General features: G+C 38.7%; 2 protein-coding genes across 4 annotated transcripts; one reads left to right on the top strand and one right to left on the bottom strand.

Annotated features, from left to right (window-relative positions):
* Positions 1-17: 17 nt before the first annotated feature.
* On the top strand, positions 18-13,675 carry LOC5519568 (citramalyl-CoA lyase, mitochondrial). Of its 2 annotated transcripts, XM_032364568.2 has the most exons (8): positions 18-361; positions 1,771-1,959; positions 2,312-2,495; positions 2,774-2,887; positions 3,179-3,232; positions 3,500-3,624; positions 4,150-4,267; positions 13,281-13,675. In XM_032364568.2, the coding sequence occupies exons 1-7, from the start codon at positions 143-145 to the stop codon at positions 4,240-4,242; spliced, it is 978 nt and encodes a 325-aa protein (XP_032220459.1). In that variant the 5' UTR covers positions 18-142; the 3' UTR covers positions 4,243-4,267; positions 13,281-13,675. The 2 variants fall into 2 exon arrangements, with proteins under 2 accessions (XP_032220459.1, XP_032220458.1); XM_032364567.2 differs by lacking the exon at positions 13,281-13,675 and having other exon boundaries at positions 4,150-5,246.
* Positions 4,899-20,669, bottom strand: LOC116603414 (cholecystokinin receptor). 2 transcript variants are annotated; one of them, XM_032364563.2, is made up of 2 exons: positions 20,468-20,669; positions 4,899-7,652 (listed from the first exon to the last, which is right to left on the bottom strand). In XM_032364563.2, the coding sequence occupies exon 2, from the start codon at positions 7,641-7,643 to the stop codon at positions 6,480-6,482; it is 1,164 nt and encodes a 387-aa protein (XP_032220454.2). In that variant the 5' UTR covers positions 7,644-7,652; positions 20,468-20,669; the 3' UTR covers positions 4,899-6,479. The 2 variants fall into 2 exon arrangements, with proteins under 2 accessions (XP_032220454.2, XP_032220455.2); XM_032364564.2 differs by lacking the exon at positions 20,468-20,669 and adding an exon at positions 10,381-11,484.
* Positions 20,670-21,110: the final 441 nt, after the last annotated feature.

Genomic DNA, 21,110 nt, shown 5'->3' with positions numbered 1-21,110 from the left:
AACAGAATATACTAACTAGAAAAGGCTTATGGAATTGCAGGGATGATTTCTGTGCTTGTTTAGTTTTGTTTGGTGAGTTTAGAAGATATTACTGTGGTCTACCTGTGGATTTGCTATAGCTACGAGGAACGCCTACTAGAAAATGGCTGCTGCAAGATTGTGTTCTTTCAGAAATTTGCTAAAATGTGGACAGAAAAATGTGGCCCAGAAAAATGTGGTTCGATGTATAAGCGGATTTGTACCAAGGCGTTCGTTTCTTTACATGCCGGGGAATGACGAGAAAAAGATCCGTAAAGCGACAGGCTTAGATGCTGATTGTGTGGTTCTTGATTGTGAAGACGCTGTCGCAATCAATCGAAAGGTAAGTAGAGTAGTTCTTCTCCTGTCAACTCGGATCGCAGGTCACCCAGGCCGAATATTAGTGGTTTTGAAGGGAATTTTTATACCTCTTAATAAGTGAGGAGTTCTCATTATAATTGTTTGAGTTTTGCAATGTGCCATCTTTATGATGTCCTCAGGCATGTTCCAGGATTTGCTCAGGAAGGGGGTGGTGGTTTGGTGGTCGTAGGTGTCATATGGACATACCTGTCAACTCTCCCGCATTAGGCCGGAGTCTCAAGATTTTGGACCCCTTCTCCCGTGGTAAGACCAAATCTCCCGCTTTTTAGCAATTGTTATCGCTTTCAAAAAATTATTCTAAAGAAAACCATCATTTTGCCTATTTTCTATTAACACATTGACCCCTCAACCGGCCTGTACCGGCTTTGGGAAGTACCCACAACCCAAAAAATTCATAAATGCAAAATAAACACAACAAGATGAAGATACTCAGGCATCAGTCTAAGGGATAAATGGTCTTGAAGATATGCATCCAACCAAGGTGCTGGCAACTCCTCTTAAGCCAAATAATAGCACAGGTTCTTTGACAAATTTCAAATCGAACAAGAAAAGAAAAGCAGAATCACCCCTCTCAATAAAACGCTCAAAATACCACACAAGGGAGAGAGATCAGCAAACACAGCTCTAGACACATCCATAATCAAAGCACTCAATTATGCCCCAATAGACTTCATGATGTCCTGAGACACTCTCCTAATATGCTCATAGCTGTATTTTTGATGAAAAATACAAGCAACCATCAACTTGTGCTGGCTTCAGCACAACGACAAGGGATTAAAAGTGGGGACCGCAAAGCACTTTTGGAAAGCTTGGATACCGCTGACTAGGTGTAGCTGTGTTTGACTTTGATGGGCTGTATAAAACTCAGAATAGGGGAGGAGGTATCTGTTTTCAGTCTGTTTTTTGTAAATTCAGCTCAAAAATAGCCAGGAGTCAATGGGTTAAGATAATTTAAAACAACAATGCCCTTGCAAAGCGCAATTTATCTAACACCCTCATGAGATCTAAAAGTGGATTTGTTCGCTAAAGCTTTTTATACAGCAAACGCCTGCGAGGTTTTACCCATCCCTCCCCCCAAAAGTGAATATATCCCACCCCTTCTCCAAAAATTCTCAAGCCTTGAGATTTTCGGATGGATGTATGAAAAAAGTGATGTATTTGACGAATACTCGAGAGGAGTTTAAAGAAGCTAAAGTTATTAAAGTAATTAAAAGTCCCTTAAAACCAGCATGCTAACATGAATACTGGGAAAGGAAAATATGAATCCTCTGCTTTTTTTCCCTCTGCAATTTTGAGCTGCCTACAAGCTTTAAGATAATAGTATACACAACAAGCGACAACCAAAAGCAGTGGACTTCTCTTTTATTACAGGAAGAGGCAAGACGGACCATCAGTGAGCTACTAGCTGTGCTGTCATTTGGGCGCAGTGAGGTGTGTGTGCGTGTGAACTCAGTTTCCAGTGGTTTGGCTGAAGATGACCTGAATGCTGTATTTAATGCCAAGACTCTGCCACAGACGATTGTTGTCCCTAAAATGGATTCCGTTGCAGAATTGAAATGGGTAAGTTTGTATGAGGATTCTTTAATTTTGTAACTTTTAAAAAAAGATTGACCCTTGCGCATATGATGCCCATGACTGCACACCCCTCGCAGCCAATCCTGGGTACGCGCCTGTGTTGAGTACACTGTATAAAGGATATTATTTATTATGATTTTTATTAGGGATAGTATTGTGAACAACCTGTAATCCAGCTTTGGCTGCAATACTGTAGGTTTTCAATATACTGTACACTATTATTATAAGCACTATTATTATTATTAGATTATGACCACTTTGTTTGAAACTACCTGGATTTTGTATGGGCATGCATCTTAAGATTTTGTCCAGCCAAGTCAGATAAATTTTGTTTTAGGTTAATGACAAAATTGGACGGTTGATGAAAGAGAAGAAGCAAAAGATTGGATTAATCACTCAAGCTGAGAGTGCGATAAGTCTGTTAAACCTGCGGGAAGTGTGCGAGTATGGCACTAGTGAGCAGCGAAATTTTGCCCTTCAGGCTATTATATTTGGTTCTGATGACTTCCTGGTCAGCATAGGTACAGTATGACACCAATACCTGCCTGTCTAGTACATGCCTGTATGCCCTACTATCTGTCTCTATACCTATCTGTTGATCTGTCCATCTGTCCTCCCATCTACCTAGCTGATTGTCTGTCTGTCTGTCTGTCCGTCCATCCGTCTGTCTGTCTGCTTGCCCCTCCATCTGTCTATCTGTCTTTTTATTCTCCCATCAATCTGTTTTCTCCATCAATATGTTTACTGCCTGCCTCCTTGAATCTCCATGGATGACTCCCTGTGATTTTCACACCATCAGGAGGGACCAGGACCAAGGATGCTAAAGAACTCCTGTTTGCACGTCAGTATGTGGTGGTACATGCTAAGGCATTTGGACTTCAGGCTATTGACCTTGTTGATATAGACTTCAAAGGTATAAAAAATATAGCATACAGTATCTAGAGGGATGTTTGCTTGTGAATTTACAATATACAAACAAACTCTGAGGGGATTTGAAATGTACTCAACCCAGTAAGTAGGCATTTAGTTTCAGTAATTATATTGCAGAAACAAATTCAAGCAATTTCATTAGCTGCTTAAAAAAATCAAACTTGCTCATTTCAGCAATATGAGGTCCCCAAGTGCAAAACAGAAATCCTCTGCTTTTTTAACCTAATTACAAAAGGGTGTGTGCATAGCTTATACTGCTTTTTCCCTATGGTAGATCTTATAGGCTTAAAGTCACAGTCTGAGGAAGGAGCACGCATGGGATTTACTGGTGAGTTAAATAGTTCCCTGGTGTCATGCCGCCAAACATGACCAGTCCAGAATGGCAAGCATCCCCTAGCGTTACAAGTCAAGAACAGTTGCGAGGGAGACTACTAAGGACTTGCATATAAGTTACATGCTCTTTGAATAAATTCAATTAATATTATTTAAATAGAAAAGAGTATGGTATAAAGGATAAAAAGTTGTAATTCTGTAATTAAATAGATAGTAGCAGTGTGTATGATGACTGATTATTATGTTCCTTATCCACTTGTAGGAAAGCAGATTATACATCCTGGTCAAATAGATATTGTGAACAAGGCTTTCTCTCCACCACCTGAGAAAATCAAATGGGCAAAAGATCTGCTTTCTGCATTCGAAGAGCAAGAAAAACAAGGAAAGGTAGGACATGGATGATGTCAAGCAGTACCACATTCATGTCATAATGACCAACTCAAATTTCATCAGATGGGATGCTAGCAGTTGCATAGCCAGGATTTTTAACAGGAGGGGGCCCAAAAGGCCCTTTCAAGGCATTTTCTCCTTTATTTTAGATAATTTCTTATACATTTACTGTTTTTTTTTGCTGCTAGAAGAGGGAAGCAGAACAATATTGGTAATAGAAAATGACGCTGCTAATAATAACCTGGATTCTATTCTCTTATCTAACTCTTATGTTGATTGTGCATAAAATGAAAATGTTATCCTAATGGGTTCTATTATTTATGTAATGTAACCTTATCAAGAGCAAATCAATTAATTGATTTTAAGATTGACTGACTGATAGGTTCTTTTGAAATAAAGTGGGCTATTAATGTAACCAATTGACTCTTTCAATGCCGATTATTCCATATTCGTGGTATGCCAATTGCCAGCTGACTGTATGTAGAATTGTTATGTGATGCCTATGATATGTTTTTTTTTCAGGGAGCAATGAGTTTCCAAGGCGACATGATTGACATGCCACTTGTTCTCCAGGCACGTGCTATTGTGCGCTTGGCTGATGTGCTGCAATCTTAGACCAATACCTACTAAAGTGTTTAAGGTGACAATTCTACAAAATTGGTTGTACTCTATAGTTCTAGTGTTACCAACTAAGAACATAAATTGTTGCCAATAATATAGAGTGCTTTTCTTGCATTATAATTGGCTAGCATTGGGAGGGTTTGTAGTGCAATACAAACAACAGCATACAGTAGAGGGCTGTGTCACGAGCAACCAGACTCTAAGCTTCTTGGAAACTGCTGAAAGAATCAGCTGGGAAGGTTCTGAGAGGCAATGATACTTAGGTCCGAAGAATGGAAAGAGGATGGGTAAATATCCAGCCAATGTAAACGTATCACTGTTGTTAGCCTTCCTAAAATAACTGTACAAGAAACCACAAGTATCCCAAGCTCACTGTGTATGAATAAATTATAGTGGTTCACGTTTACAGTAACCATATGGGATTGAAATAAGCCGTTCATTTTACTACGAAATAAAATCGTAAAACTCTCAAAAATATTCTCACCTGACGGTGAAGTCTTAGATGTGGTTTGGGTGAAGTTTGAAGCCATTTGGGCTTGCATTTCGAGAGTCACGTTGTTCTGTTTCCCCTTGTATACATAAGAGAGATGGGAAACAAAGTGTGTCCCAGTACAGGTATTAGTATACTTTCAAAGATATGAAAAGCGATAAAACTTTCTAGAATTTATTTTTAGAAACGTTTCACATTAATATGTCTCTAAACTAAAATATTGAATGCAGTGTAATTTATTTCACTTGCCTTGTTTATTTACAGCTGAATAAGTTGTTAAACGTTAATAACTTTACAAGTAATATAATTTATATTTATTGATTTGAATCTAAATCTTCCAAAGGCTTTCTTATACACCTATTTCACTTATAAGACTATTTCACTATTAAAACTATAAGAAAATGGAAAATTGTTAGTGTCACAACTATTGTATATGGTTATGGCAGTCAATGCAGTATTGACATCTATGTAGTGAATTAACATTTTTATAAAAGAAGACAACATTGTCTATAAAAGCTTCTTGGGGCAAAGAAACATGACTTGGTCAGTGGCTACCCTACCCATAGAGGATATGCCTTGTTCGTCAGTGGTCTCCCCACCCATAGGGGATATTACTTGTTCGTCAGTGGTCTTCCTACCCATAGAGGATATGCCTTGTTCGTCAGTGGTCACCTACCCATAAGGGATACTACTTGTTCGTCAGTGGTCTCCCCACCCATAGGGGATATTACTTGTTTTAGTCAGGGGTCTCCCCACCCACAGGGGATATTACTTGTTCATAAGTGGTTACCTACCCATAGGGGATATGCCTTGTTCGTCAGTGGTCACCCCACCCATAGGGGATATTACTTGTTCGTCAGTGGTCTCCCTACCCATAGGAGATATGCCTTGTTCGTCAGTGGTCACCCCACCCAAAGGGATATTACTTGTTCGTCAGTGGTCACCCCACCCATAGGGGATATTATTTGTTCGTCAGTGGTCTCCCTACCCATAGAGGATATGCCTTTTTCGTCAGTGGTCACCCCACCCATAGGGGATATTACTTGTTCGCCAGTGGTCTCCCCACCCATGGAGGATATGCCTTGTTCGTCAGTGGTCTCCCCACCCATAGGGGATATGCCTTGTTCGTCAGTGGTCACCCCACCCAAAGGGATATTACTTGTTCGTCAGTGGTCACCCCACCCATAGGGGATATTATTTGTTCGTCAGTGGTCTCCCTACCCATAGAGGATATGCCTTTTTCGTCAGTGGTCACCCCACCCATAGGGGATATTACTTGTTCGTCAGTGGTCTCCCCACCCATGGAGGATATGCCTTGTTCGTCAGTGGTCTCCCCACCCATAGGGGATATTACTTGTTCGTCAGTGGTCACCCCACCCATAGGGGATATTACTTGTTCGTCAGTGGTCTCCCCACCCATAGGGGATATTACTTGTTTGTCAGTGGTCACCCCACCCATTGGGGATATTACTTGTTCGTCAGTGGTCTCCCTACCCATAGAGGATATGCCTTGTTCGTCAGTGGTCCCCTACCCATAGGGGATATTACATGTTCGTCAGTGGTCCCCTACCCATAGGGGATATGACCTTGAGCATCAGTTGCTACCCCCTCCCCCCATAACCATGGGGGATATGACTTCGGTTCGTTTGTACATCATCTAGTCACGTGACTTCCTCGTTCCAATTATCAATTGATTTCTCTTCTAAACAACGACGTGCCGTGTCCTCTTGCACATCTGTACCTATGCGAGTTGCGTGACCCGCCTATCTTTCTTGCATAGAATTATCGCAGAGAAAGCTTTCCCGTAGAACTTACTCATTGTCCCGTAACACAATGGGTGTAACGCACTGGGGAAACACGTGGTCAAGAATATGAACTTCCGCGTGACTTCAAAATATTTCCAGTTTGTGAAGGAGAGAACCTGGAAGTACTCCAAAAGAAAGAACAGCTGATACGGAAAATAACACACGATGAATATCAAGACAATGACGTAAATCATTCTCAACAAGTCCTGCTCAAGTTCGATCAACACTTTACCACGCGCTAACGGGGACCCATCATCTTGACTCGATCCCCGAGGTACACCACCGTCGTGCACCTCCATTGGCTGGCCAGGGTTTTCTGTTCCTGTAACGTCATCTCCCGGGCGTGACGTCTCGGTCTTGTTGACTGCTGCGAGCTCGAAGCCGCTTACCGAGGTATGAACCGTTTGCTGCGACTCACAGCAATGGTTTGCCGACATATGGTACTTGAGTTTTAGCCCTATCGACCCATACGATGTTAACATTGTAAGAACGGGGATTATATAGGTGACGGCGAAGCGGAATAGCAAATAAGTCATGTAAGATTGCGAGGGAAACGTTTTGAGTGTGTCTCCCTCAAACATCACAAGGCACCAGTATTTCACATTGTCGTAAGGAGATTTGACAAGCGTGGAGTACAGATATGACGGGAATGTAATGAGAGTCGCACTGGCCCACATCAGACCGATGACCCAGTTCTGAAATCTCCCAAACACGAATTGCTGATAGTTAGCCAATGAGCGATATCTATGGATCGATATTATCGCAAGAGACCACGTGACCACAAGGCCAGCGGTTATTTGGCCAGGGCTCACGAGATGGCACATGGTCTCTCCGAAAGGCCAAGTCTGTGCCTCTTCGTAAATAAGAATAAAAGGCAGCAAGAGACTGCTGACCAGTTCTGCGGTGGCAAGACACGTGACCATGTGGTAGGTGAAGGGCTTGCGATACGCGATGGAAGTGATTGACCTGACTACGATTGTGTTGCCAAGCAACGAGCCGACAGTGATGAGTCCGAATAAGAAGAGACGGAAGTAGCGCAGTCCGTTGGGCTCGGAGTACTGGAGTGGAATGGGAAGCGTCGTGAAGTTTTCTGAAATCATCACTTAAACCTGAAATGAAAGCAGAGAGGTTTTAGATAACACTCATTAAACGTTGAACTAATTATTCTTAGTATACAGCGGCGGATTCAGGATTGTTCAAAGGGTGTTTCAATTTATAAAACCTGTGACTTAAAGTCCCCAAGTAAAAGCATCGTTTTGCCTCAAAAGGGCAGTTCTATTGAACCCACGGAACTGCCCCTAGCTCTGCCACTATTTTTTAACATGCCTGGTCTTCAAAGAATATTTAAGCAATGTTTCTAAGAATATTTAAACAATGTTTCTAAGAATATTTAAGCAATGTTTCTAAGAATATTTAAACAATGTTTCTAAGAATATTTAAGCAATGTTTCTAAGAATATTTAAACAATGTTTCTAAGAATATTAAACAATGTTTCTAAGAATATTTAAGCAATGTTTCTAAGAATATTTAAGTAATGTTTCTAAGAATATTTAAGCAATGTTTCTAAGAATATTTAAGCAATGTTTCTAAGAATATTTAAGCAATGTTTCTAAAAATATTAAAATAATGTTTCTAAAAATATTTAAACAATGTTTCTAAGAATATTAAAGCAATAATTCTAAGAATATTTAAACAATTTCTTATTTATGCAAAGACAAGCAGGCGAAGGCATTTATTTTCATCAAACAAGCATTTTTTTACTCAAAAAGAGGGGGGGGGGTGGATATCCACCCAATCCACCCCCTCTGTATTCGCCCCTGACTAGAACATGAAAAACAAACGAACGAAGAGCCGGCTAGCAATTATCTACCGAACGTCTGGCGCAAGCCCCGATAAGTTAATTAATTGCATGCGACAATTTAGCTTTTCGGATCAGTATCGCTTAAGTTTCACTTGTCAATTGAAGATAAGTTGGACTTATCTCAATGAAAAACTCAATTAATCTAATTCGCCTTTGGTAGCTATATCGTTTGTTTTACCCTCGCGGCCGCCATGCGAACTCTTTAGTACAAAGTGGATCGTTTCTCATGGAAAAGGCCGTCATTATTAATGAGCAAAATCTCAACTCAATCTCACAAATCTCAACTCAATCCCACATTCCCTATTTTTATGTATTGTCGCAAGTTGTTCTGTTTTTCTATTACGCTAAATCCAAAATATAGAATAACGGCTTCGTAAAAAGAGATTCTTTATCTTTAGTAGAACTGGTTAGACGTTCACACTACTTAAGCATTGCAAGAGGTCGGCAAATCCAAAGAATATTGCCTTCTTGAATTTCGATAGCCTTAAAGCTATGAAATGTTCCTGCGGTCTTAGTTTTAAGCGATGTTTATTTCGAAGAGTAATTATTTAGTATAAGGACTCTAGATAACGCGAGCTGTTTACAATGATTGATCCCAGTTTCTCTCAGGTAAAAGCCATAATATAATGAAAAAGATCAAACGTTAAAAATGCAAAATATCATCAAAATGTTTTTTTTTTCTTATTTCTAATGTGATTCCACAAATAACGAATATCTCGCATGGCCGTATATCATGATAGAGTATGGCCGGGGTTTGTCGTATAGGCGCCGTGATAAAGTAATCTTGAACACATTATATGATTCGGTAAGAGTGCGGAATGCATTTTGGTTAACTAGCAATAAAAGCGAAGTACTGACTGGATTATCGCGTTTATAGCATTTCATTATTATTTATAAGTTACATTTGAATAATATGCATTATAAATGTTTTAAAGTTTATGAAAAGTCTATCTATAACAAATTTTGTGGGCTTCTTCATTCCAAGGCATTCCAAGACGTTAATTTGCGCATCTAGCAACATCACCCGAAAAGTTTTCTCTTCTCAATTTCAAAGGAGATTTTCGTCATTTGCCTTGAGCTTACTATACCAAGCCAGTAGTCGCGAACGTTTATTAGTATAAAAGTGGTAATGATTGATTTTTATCTAACCAAATTTTAAACGTTCGATAAAAGTTTAATAAAGAGGATAAATGGATAAGAAAAGATAAATGTTGTAGTACATACATGTTTTTAAATGGAAGCACGAATTATCGATATCACCATTTAGGCAGTATGGTGTATTTTCAAGTACAACAAAATTGATGATGCGTTATATCTGTTGGCTATGATATAACTCTCTTATATGGACCAATTTGTAATCCCTACTATTAGAGTGATGTATGTTTGTTAAATTTTGTATAATACAATATTGGCCCTATTTGTTATAAAAAAAACTTTGAAATTGAATCTTGCTTTTTGGTTCCCCCTAATCATGATCGTATCTGCGAAATTGGTAGAATGGTGAAGACTATCACTAATATTCATTCAAAAAGTTTAAGGACTGAATTCGAAGCTTGTTAGTATTTTTGAATATTGTGTTGTGATATGTAGTGATGGATGAAGGGTTAATATCCACCCACCATAGAACAAAATATTGCTTTTTTATACTATTGTTGTATTATATGGAATACATGTCGTCATTTCGATGAACCCTTAAGTTACATGTCAGTTTTCTAGCTAATTATTTTCATGCGTCGCTTATATTTGACCGAGTTATTGTAATATCCTTGTTCAACATTAAAAAGTTGGCTACCGTTTGGGTGTTTTCGTGTGAAGAGGGCTCCCTCTATCTGTATCACCGTTTTAAATGCTTAAATGCTTTTATCACGTTTTAAACGCAGTTTCCGCTATCAAACACAACAAATTTTGTGTTTATACTCAACCTATAGTTGTTGTTATTGTGATATGTCCTAGTTCAGCTTTAAAGACTCGGTTACCTTTTGATCCTCCCTGTCTCTACTCTTCCCAATGTATAGACGGTTGAAACACTAATTCACACAGCTGTAGTAATCTGACAACAACACCCTCCACATGCAGTGTTTTTTAGGCCCTTTTTTACCACGTGACTCGTACATCGGCCTTTTGCTCATTATACCCAACTGTAGGAAGAGGGGGGGGGGGGGGTCCGTGGGAGCGGCAGATGCCACTAAGCATTTCGTGAATTCCCGATTATATGGTATTTTGTCTAGTTTTTTTTTTATAGAAAATTATGTGGCTTAGCCTAATACTGAAACTTTTTAAAAGCTGGCAATTAGAAATTTAGTACTCTATCCGAAGTATCTTTTATCAGTAGACCTGATTGTTGGTTGTCGAAAAAAGGGATTGCCAAAAAAAAATTTACGCCGTTATTAAAATGAGAAATACATAAATTTTGCCTGATTTTTATCACAAATGGAGTCTAGTGTATGTGCGTTGTCGAGACGCTGAGCCTTAATTTGATGTTTTTATAGCATCAGACGGTGAATACGGCTTTATACAACATAATCGTTATCGTTATCGATGTCGGAGAAGTTAGTGAATAGAGCAGGTAGAGACACAGACGAAACATTAGGGAATTTTGGAGGATAAAAGCATTTGCCAATTCTTGTTATATCTTTATGGCATCAGACAAGAAACACGGTTTTTACAACAGAATAATCGTTATCTATTGAATTGGTTATTTTGTCGGAAAACAAAGCGAATAGATCAAGCAGACCGCTGACATAACAGGTATGTAAGGTGTTTACATGGTATGCAGAGGCTATGAAACGTAAGTGATAGATTGGTACGTGCCTTGTTTATACGGAGGCTGAAATATGAAACGTGAATGAAAGATTGGGTTGCCGTGTTTATGGTATGGGAAGGATATGACATGAGGCCTAATTAAAAAGATTGAAAGCGCCGTGTTTACACGGTATACGAAGGCTTAGTGAAAGCTTTAAGTGAAAGATTCGTACGTGCCGTGTTTACTGTATGAGCTGGCTTAGACATGAGGCTTAATGTAATTCCTTTGAAATAGTTCCACAATCCAGAATTTTTTTAAACTTGGCATAAACAATCTTGAAGTTGAGGGCTTTCAAAAAAAGTTAAAAAAAAAAATGTGGTTACCAACCTCGTTTTCACAACAGAGGGGCGTAGCGTTTTTACTGATCGCGCGAGGAAAAATCCCAACTTTTAGTTTTCAAAAAGAGTGCCTATAGTCTTTAGAAATATAAGTTCTGTTTGTCGAGCTACCAAAATCCGATCTCCCAAACAATAACCCGTAGTAGCTAACGTTCAAAACAAATCACATTTAAGAGATCGCACTAAAAGACACTGTTTTCGCCACTATTACGGCGAAAAGCGCCATTTTGAAGTATTTTTACGGCTTTTAAGAAAAAAAAACTTCTACAACTAACCCAACTTTTTTTCTCATTCAGTATATCATTTTTCCGTGTATATTTAACTATTTGAGCAAATAAAAAAATAGGGGGTAACCGACTTCGTTTTTCTGTCAAAGCGATCCTTTTGCTTTGTTTTCTTGTACAACTGTAGCGCGCGCGCGCGAACTTAATACCGGAAAATTCGAACAAACAGCGCGCGCCACTACGCGCAGAAAAGGTGCGCAGTTGAATTCAAGGGGATTACCTTAAGTGAAAGATTGTGTACATGGTGTGCCGTGTGTACAGGTTGTGTGATGTGTATATGTTGCATAGTTTGTGCCAGGTGTGTTATGTGTAAGGTGTATTGTGTTTACTGGGTGTGTACATATTATAAGAAGTGTAATACAGGGCGTGTGGTGTGTACGAGTTCCGCAGATTTTACTCACGAGTTTTACAAGTGTTATTCTGAACTGATGATTCTGGAAAGAGAATAAACAAGAAGCGAATAAGAATTTGCTAGACGACCCAAAATTATTTTTCTTTTGTAACTGCTCGCTACCAGGCGTGTTCGGTAATGCAGCCTGGAACTGACTAGAAATAATGCGCAACTTTAATGGAAGGCGGTGGTTTTGTTTCTTGTTAGAGTATGAAGGTTATAGAGTTGGCTAGTTCCTAATAACCCTGAGGCTTAACTATTCTCCTTTTTTTGAAGGCTTAACCAGACGCTACTTTCAAACGGCGCTTTTATAAGTGCGCCTTTACTGTAATAATGGCGCCGTAAAAGAAAAAGAAAATGATAAAAGCCACTTTCTTAATTTTTTTTTTTTATAGAATCCGCAACAGCGACCCTTTTTGTCTCTACGCTAAATCACCACATAACATTCAAAACAAGAGAAGTGCTGGTTATAGATACCTAGACGAGCTTTTAAAATACTTGGAGTAGGCTAATTTTATGATTGACATGAAGAAAAAAAATATTTGAAAGCAAGGCAGATTTTCGGATTTTTTATTGCATTTGTTTAAGTTTTAACGCCATTTTACGCCAGATGCGGCGTTAAACGAATTGTGTTTTTCATATTTTTATTTTATTCCTCATTTTATTGCGTTTTTATTCTCAATATGTTATTATTGATCTTTCTAATTTAGAGAAAAGAAACAATTTTTATTCCAAAATAAGCATTTCAAGAAGATTTCTTTAGGGAAAAAAGTAAAGTGTAGGTAAACCAAATGTATTTTTTTTTTGTAAAACCAAGTCAATCGTTTTCGATAGACGAGCAGCGGAGCCCAGACAGGGGTCATTTGGATTTCGATACAAAACAATTTTATCCACAATCCGATAAATCTGATAGGTTTTTTGCTCTAGACGTAGTGCAGTCATAAGATTGTAGATCGTGAGGTATAAGTCAGGATAAAAACACTACATCTCTTCCCATACCTGCTTTTTGAAATTTAAATCAGTGCAATAAAGAGTAACATCTGTTCCCTTCATGTTGCAGACGCTACTGACATCACAATCATCGATGACTTCTAAGAAACGCAAGGGCTCTGACTTTCTCCCCGACTTGCGTGGAGCAATATCCGTAAATTCTAATTGATAATTACGGAAACCTGAATGTTTTTTTTCCCTTAGGGGGCGCGCACGTCTCATTAGAATCAGGCTAACCACAGGGCTGCATAATCACAGCAGATATTCCCTTTGCTCAGTATGCCCGCATCCACAAACTGATTCTCCCTCTTCTCCGTGCGTATAATTTTCTTTGAGCTTTTTTGTTGGACAGGGAGAAGATTATTAAATTTTAATTACGTTTGGCCACAGCAGATGATGTCATGCATTAAGTTAATAAAGATGGAATAAAGTGAACAGGATTTTCTCTAAGAAGATTTAAACAAACAAGCAAACAAATAGATTTAATAATTACATTCATGAATGGAAAAATAGATACACGGATTGGTAAAATGCTAGCTAGCCCGATTTTTCCTGTTACGAGCCCTCAACCAGAATATATCCTAAAAATATTTGTCTGAAAGTTCACGTTCTATGGCAGGTCTTTTACCAGGATTGTTTAATCCTATAACAAGTAGTCAATGAGGTAATCTAGCCAATTCTGTTAGGCCTTATGAGCAGGCTTCTACACTTCTCTGACAAGCACGAGAGCAAATGAAGTATTTACAATGTTGCTCTACTTATAGTAAAAGGAGTGGGCTGATTTGAGTAAAAAGTCCTGCCACGTATGCAGTGATTGGACAGTACTTGACAATGTAGACAGTGACATCAGCTTACAAGGCTGTAGCAGGCATGGAAATATTAGGGACTTTAAGATGCGACAACGGCTACGGCTAGAATGGAGTGACCGAGATAACACTTTAACGCTTGGCGACAAATTCCACAATAGTTTCGAAATTACCTGGACTTTATATTCAGGAACTAACAGAAATTAACCGCAAGCTTCTTTCTAGGATAGGAAACATTAAAAAGTGAATTTATGCTCCAACCGACCACGTAGTTGCCAACCGTAAAACTTTCACGTCGTGTTTTGGCTGAGAACGGTATCAGACAGAACGCATTTTCACGTGCAGCCTTTCAATTCTCAAATTAATTCCATTGTTTTCTACCGTCGCCGTAGCCGTACTCGTATCTTAAAGTCCCTTTTGGGGGGCACAATACAGACAAATTAAGGAAATATAGAGGGCCATGCCCAAAGTACCCCACCCCCCGTCCCTAACATTAACTATCGGTAAAATTAACGATAACAAAAGGAAAGCTTTGAAAAGGTTTAAAGGATGCAAAATGAATGTCCTTCGCCATGAAACTAAGGTGGCAGGTAGGAAAAGTAAAAAGGTAACTTTAGAAAAACAAATATTAAATAGGTAATCAGATCGCCAACCCAATTGAATAGGTAATCAGATTGCCAACCCAGCAGAACTAAGCTCCTCCTAGAGTGAGGATTTTGATCACAATCGAATCGGGTAAAAGAAACTTCGATAAATGGGCCGAATAAGAGAACCGATGTTTAATCATAATACATGCGACTCTGCGACCACGATCTGGAAAAAAAAGCTTTTCCTTGTTAAACACTTCGGAAATTGTTTGCCAGAGATAACAAAAGAATGCCATGTTACGTTAGCCCTGTGCAAACAGCGTCGAGGATTGCCGGCGAATTGCGAAAGTTTGGCCGTTTTGCTAACAGCCCTATGGCCAGCATGTATGGTGATAGATTACTCGGGTTACTATGAGTTGATGCTTGATTGAGCGTATAGGCCCAGGGGTTGCGTTTATTTATTCCACAGTCTTAAATCCATTATCGACCAGAAATGTGCGATTTTTCCTTTATTTATGAATCCAGTAACATCAGTATTATTTGGACACTTTTTTGGTGTTCAAACATTTTTTTTTTTTGCACTTAGAATGAAGAATAAGCCCTAGGCGCGACGTACGATAGGAGCGAAGTTAAAAGATGTCACTCGTTGTGTACACCACCTTCAATATACAAAAAAACACGCGAATAACCAATTGATTAAAAGTTTACAAGCTAAGCTAAATTCCACAGGAACCCCAGTTATCTGGAAAATGATCCATTTTGCGGAATCATCAAATGGCGGCGTGATTGGCATCCTGGGTAAATTAAATGGCGGTATTTTGTTGAATATGAACCCAAAAGACCTTGCCCGTCTTTCTAGAATGTTCATTTTAGCCCTTCCCTGCTAGCAGAGGCCTCTTTTCTCTGTATTTCGCTGTGCTGGCGTTCGCGAGGAAAAGAGACCTCTGCCATGGGTCGAAACTGTTTTCGTTGCGCATGCGTGAGCGTTAATAAGCGACCGCATGACGTGCCAAAACCCGTACCATCGCGCGAAAGCTGTCAATATGCTATTTTTTGTCGCAAATTATGAATCAAACTCCCGGTTAGTTCTCCTCTCCGAAAAAAGAAAACAACTGTTCAATTTCAATCACCTAAAACGCCACTAAAAATATTGAACAGCAAACGCAGCAAAGACGAGTTTTGTCTTGTTTGTGGAATAAATCATCTGAAAGACATCTGTGCAGGCGAGTTTCTTCAATGTAAATATCGCACAGTTGGACTCGAAGAAAATGTTACAAAACTTTTTGGTAAACTTAGATTAGCTAATTCCAGAAGAATATACAAAGGCTGTAAACGGTAGATTGACTCGTAAGTCAAAAGAGAGAAAAATCTGAATGAAGACAAGGCGTTAAATGGCTTCTTTTATAATTCGTCGAGTGATATTTCTACGGAGGACGCCGTTTCGAATGCGGGCTTATTATCCCACAGCGGATAAACCCTTCACGCATGCGCTAGTCATTGTGAGCTCAAAACTTGTCTAGTAATTAATGAACGGAGCATGCGCTCTGGATCTCGTCCACGATCGTGGACGGCGGTTTGATCAAACAAACTTGCGACCCATGGCAGAGGTATCTTTTCCTCGCGAACTCCAGCCCAGCGAAATACAGAGAAAAGAGGCCTGTACAGGACCCGGAATGATCCCAGGACCCGAAACGATCCCAGGACCCGAAACGATCCCCAAAAGTTCCCCAACTGATCCCGGGACCCGAAACGATCCCCAAGAGTCCCCGAAATGAACCTCAAGGAATTGCAGTAATGGACAACAAAAGGAATGTGTAAGGATTGGCTTTCAGTTTTAAAAACATTTGAAACATTTAGCTTTATTTATGTTATTAAAAGAAAATTTATATTAACTAAAGCTATAGTATTAAGATATTAATATACGACTGCGGGGGAAATACAGTGGTTGAGTCAGAAATTGGGGTCAACTAACAATTCCTGTGATAGTAATTTGAAGAACACGGTGTGGATAAATCATTTTTACATAAAAAGCCAAAAAGAAAGGATAGGACATGCTGCTTTTCATAGGAAGCGAAATGGGTTAAGGTTATTTTTTTGCATGTTTTTATTCGGCGAATGAAAGACCTATCCTATCATGAGATCATGCCGGGGTGTACGCACGACTACATGAGGAAATTTAAAACTCACATAATATTGCTTTCAACAAATGCCACATCCTCTTAATATTTTGCATCGGTAGTAGATGGGTTGGTTGTTCGAGTGTATTACTCAGTGTGCTTTTGTCTTCCATCTTCTCGGCCAAACCGGCTGCCTAAATATGTGTCGGTAAATATTCGCTCGTGTAAACAAGAATTTCGTGGTGAAATACATGTTTGGTTGTCAAATTGTTAATTTTTAGGGGTGATGTTTACCGGAAATGAGAGTCATGTGTCGGAACAGCAAAATGTTTAGAGTGTGATGGAAGGTCGAGAGTTTGGTTGATCTGAGCAAAGCTGTGCTATGTTTATGCTGTATTCCTTTCAGTAGCAATTGAAAGTTGTGTATTTGTTTTGGACTCTGTTTATGTGTTTAACGCCGGGCAATGTAATAAATAGAAGTATTGTATTGGAATTTAATATTTTTAAGTCACGTTGTTTAGAAATTGAGTCGCTGTTAACCCTTAATTGTGCTTCAAGAATTGCAAGTATTTCTTCTGCTTTCCCTTTGTCCATTACCGCAATTCCTTGGGGTTAATTTCGGGGACTCCTCGGTATCGTTTCGGGTCCCAGGATCATTTGGGGTACTTTTGGGGATCATTTCGGGTCCTGGGATCGTTTCGGGTCCTGGGATCATTTCGGGTCCTGTACAGGCCTCTGCTAGCAGGGAATTTTAGCCCTGGCTCGATGTACGAACCTTGTACCCGCCAATGTTCACAGGACAAAAGCATCGCTGCTTTTATTCATCCTTAAAAACTCTAACACATTTATTGAAATTTAAGATGAGAGCCTCGACTTTAGTTTATTGTTTGTACCCATTTGCGCGTAAATCGAACTAGAGCTATTTTTTTAGCTTTATCATCATACATTGAATTCACTATCTGGATCGTGATTGGCTTAGAGCGCGCGTATTATTTTGCCAGTCACGAAAAATTTTGACAGTCACGAAGCCGTCAAATTGATAAAACAAAATTGCACCAAAAATTGTAATAGTACGCTTGTTTCTTTTTTGTTCAACCTAAATTGAAAATAAATAGTACCTCCTATAAACGTGTCCGCTTCAATAGTCAATCAAATAAATTGAGATAAAAGAAATACAACTTTGGGAGATACGAGATCCGGTTTTATGTCAATAAGTTCTTACGTTTATGGGTTTTCAAGTTCCCTTCTTCCGCAATCTAATTTAGCTTTGTTTTTAATGTAATATGTTATTTCTTTTTTTTCTTTCAAATTTTAAGTTTGCCGTGTTTCGTCATCATTCCCCTACTATGTATATTGGCAGATTCGACAAACAAGTCGGAAGGCTGACACACGCTCCGATTAATCGCACTCGATTTAGGAATATATATTGGGAATATATTCAATAGGAATTTGGCCAAATTCGTGTTGGGTCTTCTGTAATTAGCTATTTAAGTTCCTTTCATATTAAACCTTTCCGCACCTGACGAGAGAGGAAACAAGACGCTCCTTTCTAAACAGGCTTGACGTGCATTATGTGACTTGTCAAACTTTATCTCTTCCTCTAACACACGCACATATATATATATATTTTATATCTATTCTCCCTTTTCTCATCATATTGCATTAATCGTTATAGGTTTTAAAACAGTTATTTTTCATTTGGTACCTACTATATAAAAATTATTGTAAATATATATAGATTTTTTTATATCTATTCTCCCTTTTTCATCATATTGTTATTTTCCATGTGGTATCTACTATATAAAAATTATTGTAAAATGTTCGTAAATGAATAAGTGTTCGTTATACTCAACTTATTCTTCATTCGCCGCAACCGCCTTTGTCATATTTTGTCTCTGTATGAACGGTTTGGAGTTTAGCTTGGGCTTAAAAGCCCGCTAGTAATCGCGATACTTATGTATACTCATTAGTTTAACCCAGCAAGATTTGTATCATGGCCAGTACTACTAATGAACCTTTTGACAAACCTTTTGAAAAATGCTGTTTTCAGTATAAACACTGTTGTTGAAGACGGGGATGATCGTCGGCAAAATCAATTTTAACGCTAAGGGATAGCACTTTGGGTGTTGCCAATAGACATTCTTACCCGAAAGAGATAGCAAATTGGGTGTGGTCGAAGGAATTTTTAACCCTAAGAGAAAGCGAAACCAAAAAAACCGTTAGACATCCATTAAAAAGGTCGAATTATTTTATACCCTAAGGGATAGCAGAATCAGAAAAATCTTTTAACACCCCCTAAGGGATAGAAGTCGCATAGAAATCACCCTCGTCTACTTATTCTTGATAGTCCCCCTACTCCGGGATCAAACGCCGGATCTCAGGACTAAATAGCCTCCTAATAGCGATTCGGCCCACTCGCTATTGTTTCACAAACCCTTCAACGCATAAGATACGGTCTATTTTTTTTTATTTTTATTTGAAAAGTTTATGCTCAATACAATTTAAAAATTCAATGCATTATGAAAAATGAAGATTAATTCTCTTTTTCCGAATAAAAGGTTTACTCGTAAAAACTTCCAGCGAACAGGAAAAAAAAGGAATGGTAACTAAATTCATTCCAGAGTGTTACGTTATCTGATGTCGACAATATATAACGATTGATGAACAAACAAATCTTAATTGTTTTTTTAAAGCATAAGATGACTTTAATAATTGAGAATGCTTTCCTGGGCTATAATCAGTCAAATTGTTTCTTTTCAACTATCACCGGATGTTGTCCGCTGTAATGTAAAGCGTGTAGTGTCTGTGCCGCCGAGGTCATTCATTCTCACGTCTCAGGTTGTCGTTCGTCAGGTTTATTTATCAGCGAAATATGTGTTCGAAAGTATTGGTAATTAATTTTGGAGGAGCTTGGAGCCTTTAAGACATAATTATTAGAGGCTGTTGACTTAAAAGTTTAGTGTCATTAGTCAAATTGTAAAACAAACATAAATTGAAACACCTAAGTACATATTACTATTTCACCATGACGTAATATCAATAACCGACAAGATATAAATCTTTACTGTCAATAACCTCTTCTTGATTCTTATTATATTGTTGTTTCCATTCAAACAGATCTCAACAAATGAATCTCTGTTTGATTATTCAATCGTGAGATTCTCCGCCATTTTTCTAACTACAGGAATGCTTTTATTCATGTATTTTTCTTTTGCGATAAATTAATAAAATCCGGGAGATATTTTGGTTTCACAAATGATATAAGAGTTTTGTCTTATATGCGTGTGATACTTTCTAGTTATCTGTAGAGCTATCTTTACACTCGCTGGTGAGTTTTCACGGACGCTCATAAAGAAATTCGTACGTAGAATGTTTGTAGAATCTCCCCTCGACCACCTGCTGTGCGCGTTTTCTAAAGAACATCTAAAGACAAACACTTATCCAAGTATTACAGATACTCACCGGCCCATAAATTACCTAAAATGTAAGCATCTCAGGATCATCCCTACTTAAGAACCACAACCGACTTATTTCTACCTTTTTAACCGCAAATATTCGTATGCTATAAATCGTATGCTAAGTAACGTTAAATTATTTTTTTTGTCTTATGGCTGGAGTCACCTAAAATGTAAGCATCTCATGATTATTGACAACATTACAACCAACTCTTTTCGACTAGTGTAACGGCAATAAATCGTATGCGAAAACGTAACAGTGACGTGCATTTTCTCTCTTATGGCTAGTCACCTGTAATGTTCCTTGACACCGTTCACAAAACGAAGGATTCCAGCATTTACACCGCTCAGGTCAGAACGCAATTATCAGCATCAAGGCACGAAATAATCTTTGACAAGACAAAAGAATTGGCCCCCCACATCTCTTCTATGTCGTGATGCGGTGGAGCTGGAGCTGATATAGGACGCCGACTCATAAGGGGCGATGCATAGCGTCTTTGAGATAATTAAAAGCTGAATTCCGCATTAAGGGGTATCGGAAATAATTGCCAAGAGCGTGTCTTTTAGCGTAAAGGGGGCCTTGCAAATTGATAAGATCGCTACTTTAAACCAAAACATACACCAATCTATCTCGAAAATGTCTAGTCTTACTATCACTTATGATTTGCTTGGCTATTCTTCACAGTTTTTTCAGCTGTTGATTCAATACCCGAAAACTCCCTTTTCTCTATCGAGTGCCCTCAATAGTCTCGCATCATTCGTAGGCACAGGTTTTTTTATCCCAAAATTGTAAGGCAATTTCCTGATTAAGACATACATTAATTTAATGCGCAACAAAGAAAAGATACTCAAACGCTCGCGAAGGTAATTTGCAACCGTCATCATTGGCAATGGGCATTTTAGTTCGGCCTTTTTATTAAAAATGTAGGAACCCC

The sequence above is a fragment of the Nematostella vectensis genome, chromosome 4 (assembly GCF_932526225.1).
Source record: "Nematostella vectensis chromosome 4, jaNemVect1.1, whole genome shotgun sequence".
NCBI lineage: Eukaryota > Metazoa > Cnidaria > Anthozoa > Actiniaria > Edwardsiidae > Nematostella > Nematostella vectensis.
This window is presented reverse-complemented; position numbering and strand designations above follow the sequence as displayed.

What these genes read in the sequence shown, in the direction of transcription:
- LOC5519568 (XM_032364568.2), top strand. Translation starts at nt 143, where the DNA reads ATGGCTGCTGCAAGATTGTGTTCTTTCAGAAATTTGCTAAAATGTGGA. An exon ending in CCGTTGCAGAATTGAAATGG is followed by an intron (nt 1,960 to 2,311) that starts GTAAGTTTGTAT and finishes ATTTTGTTTTAG; the next exon opens with GTTAATGACAAAATTGGACG. An exon ending in TGTTGATATAGACTTCAAAG is followed by an intron (nt 2,888 to 3,178) that starts GTATAAAAAATA and finishes TCCCTATGGTAG; the next exon opens with ATCTTATAGGCTTAAAGTCA.
- LOC116603414 (XM_032364563.2), bottom strand. Translation starts at nt 7,643, where the DNA reads ATGATTTCAGAAAACTTCACGACGCTTCCCATTCCACTCCAGTACTCC.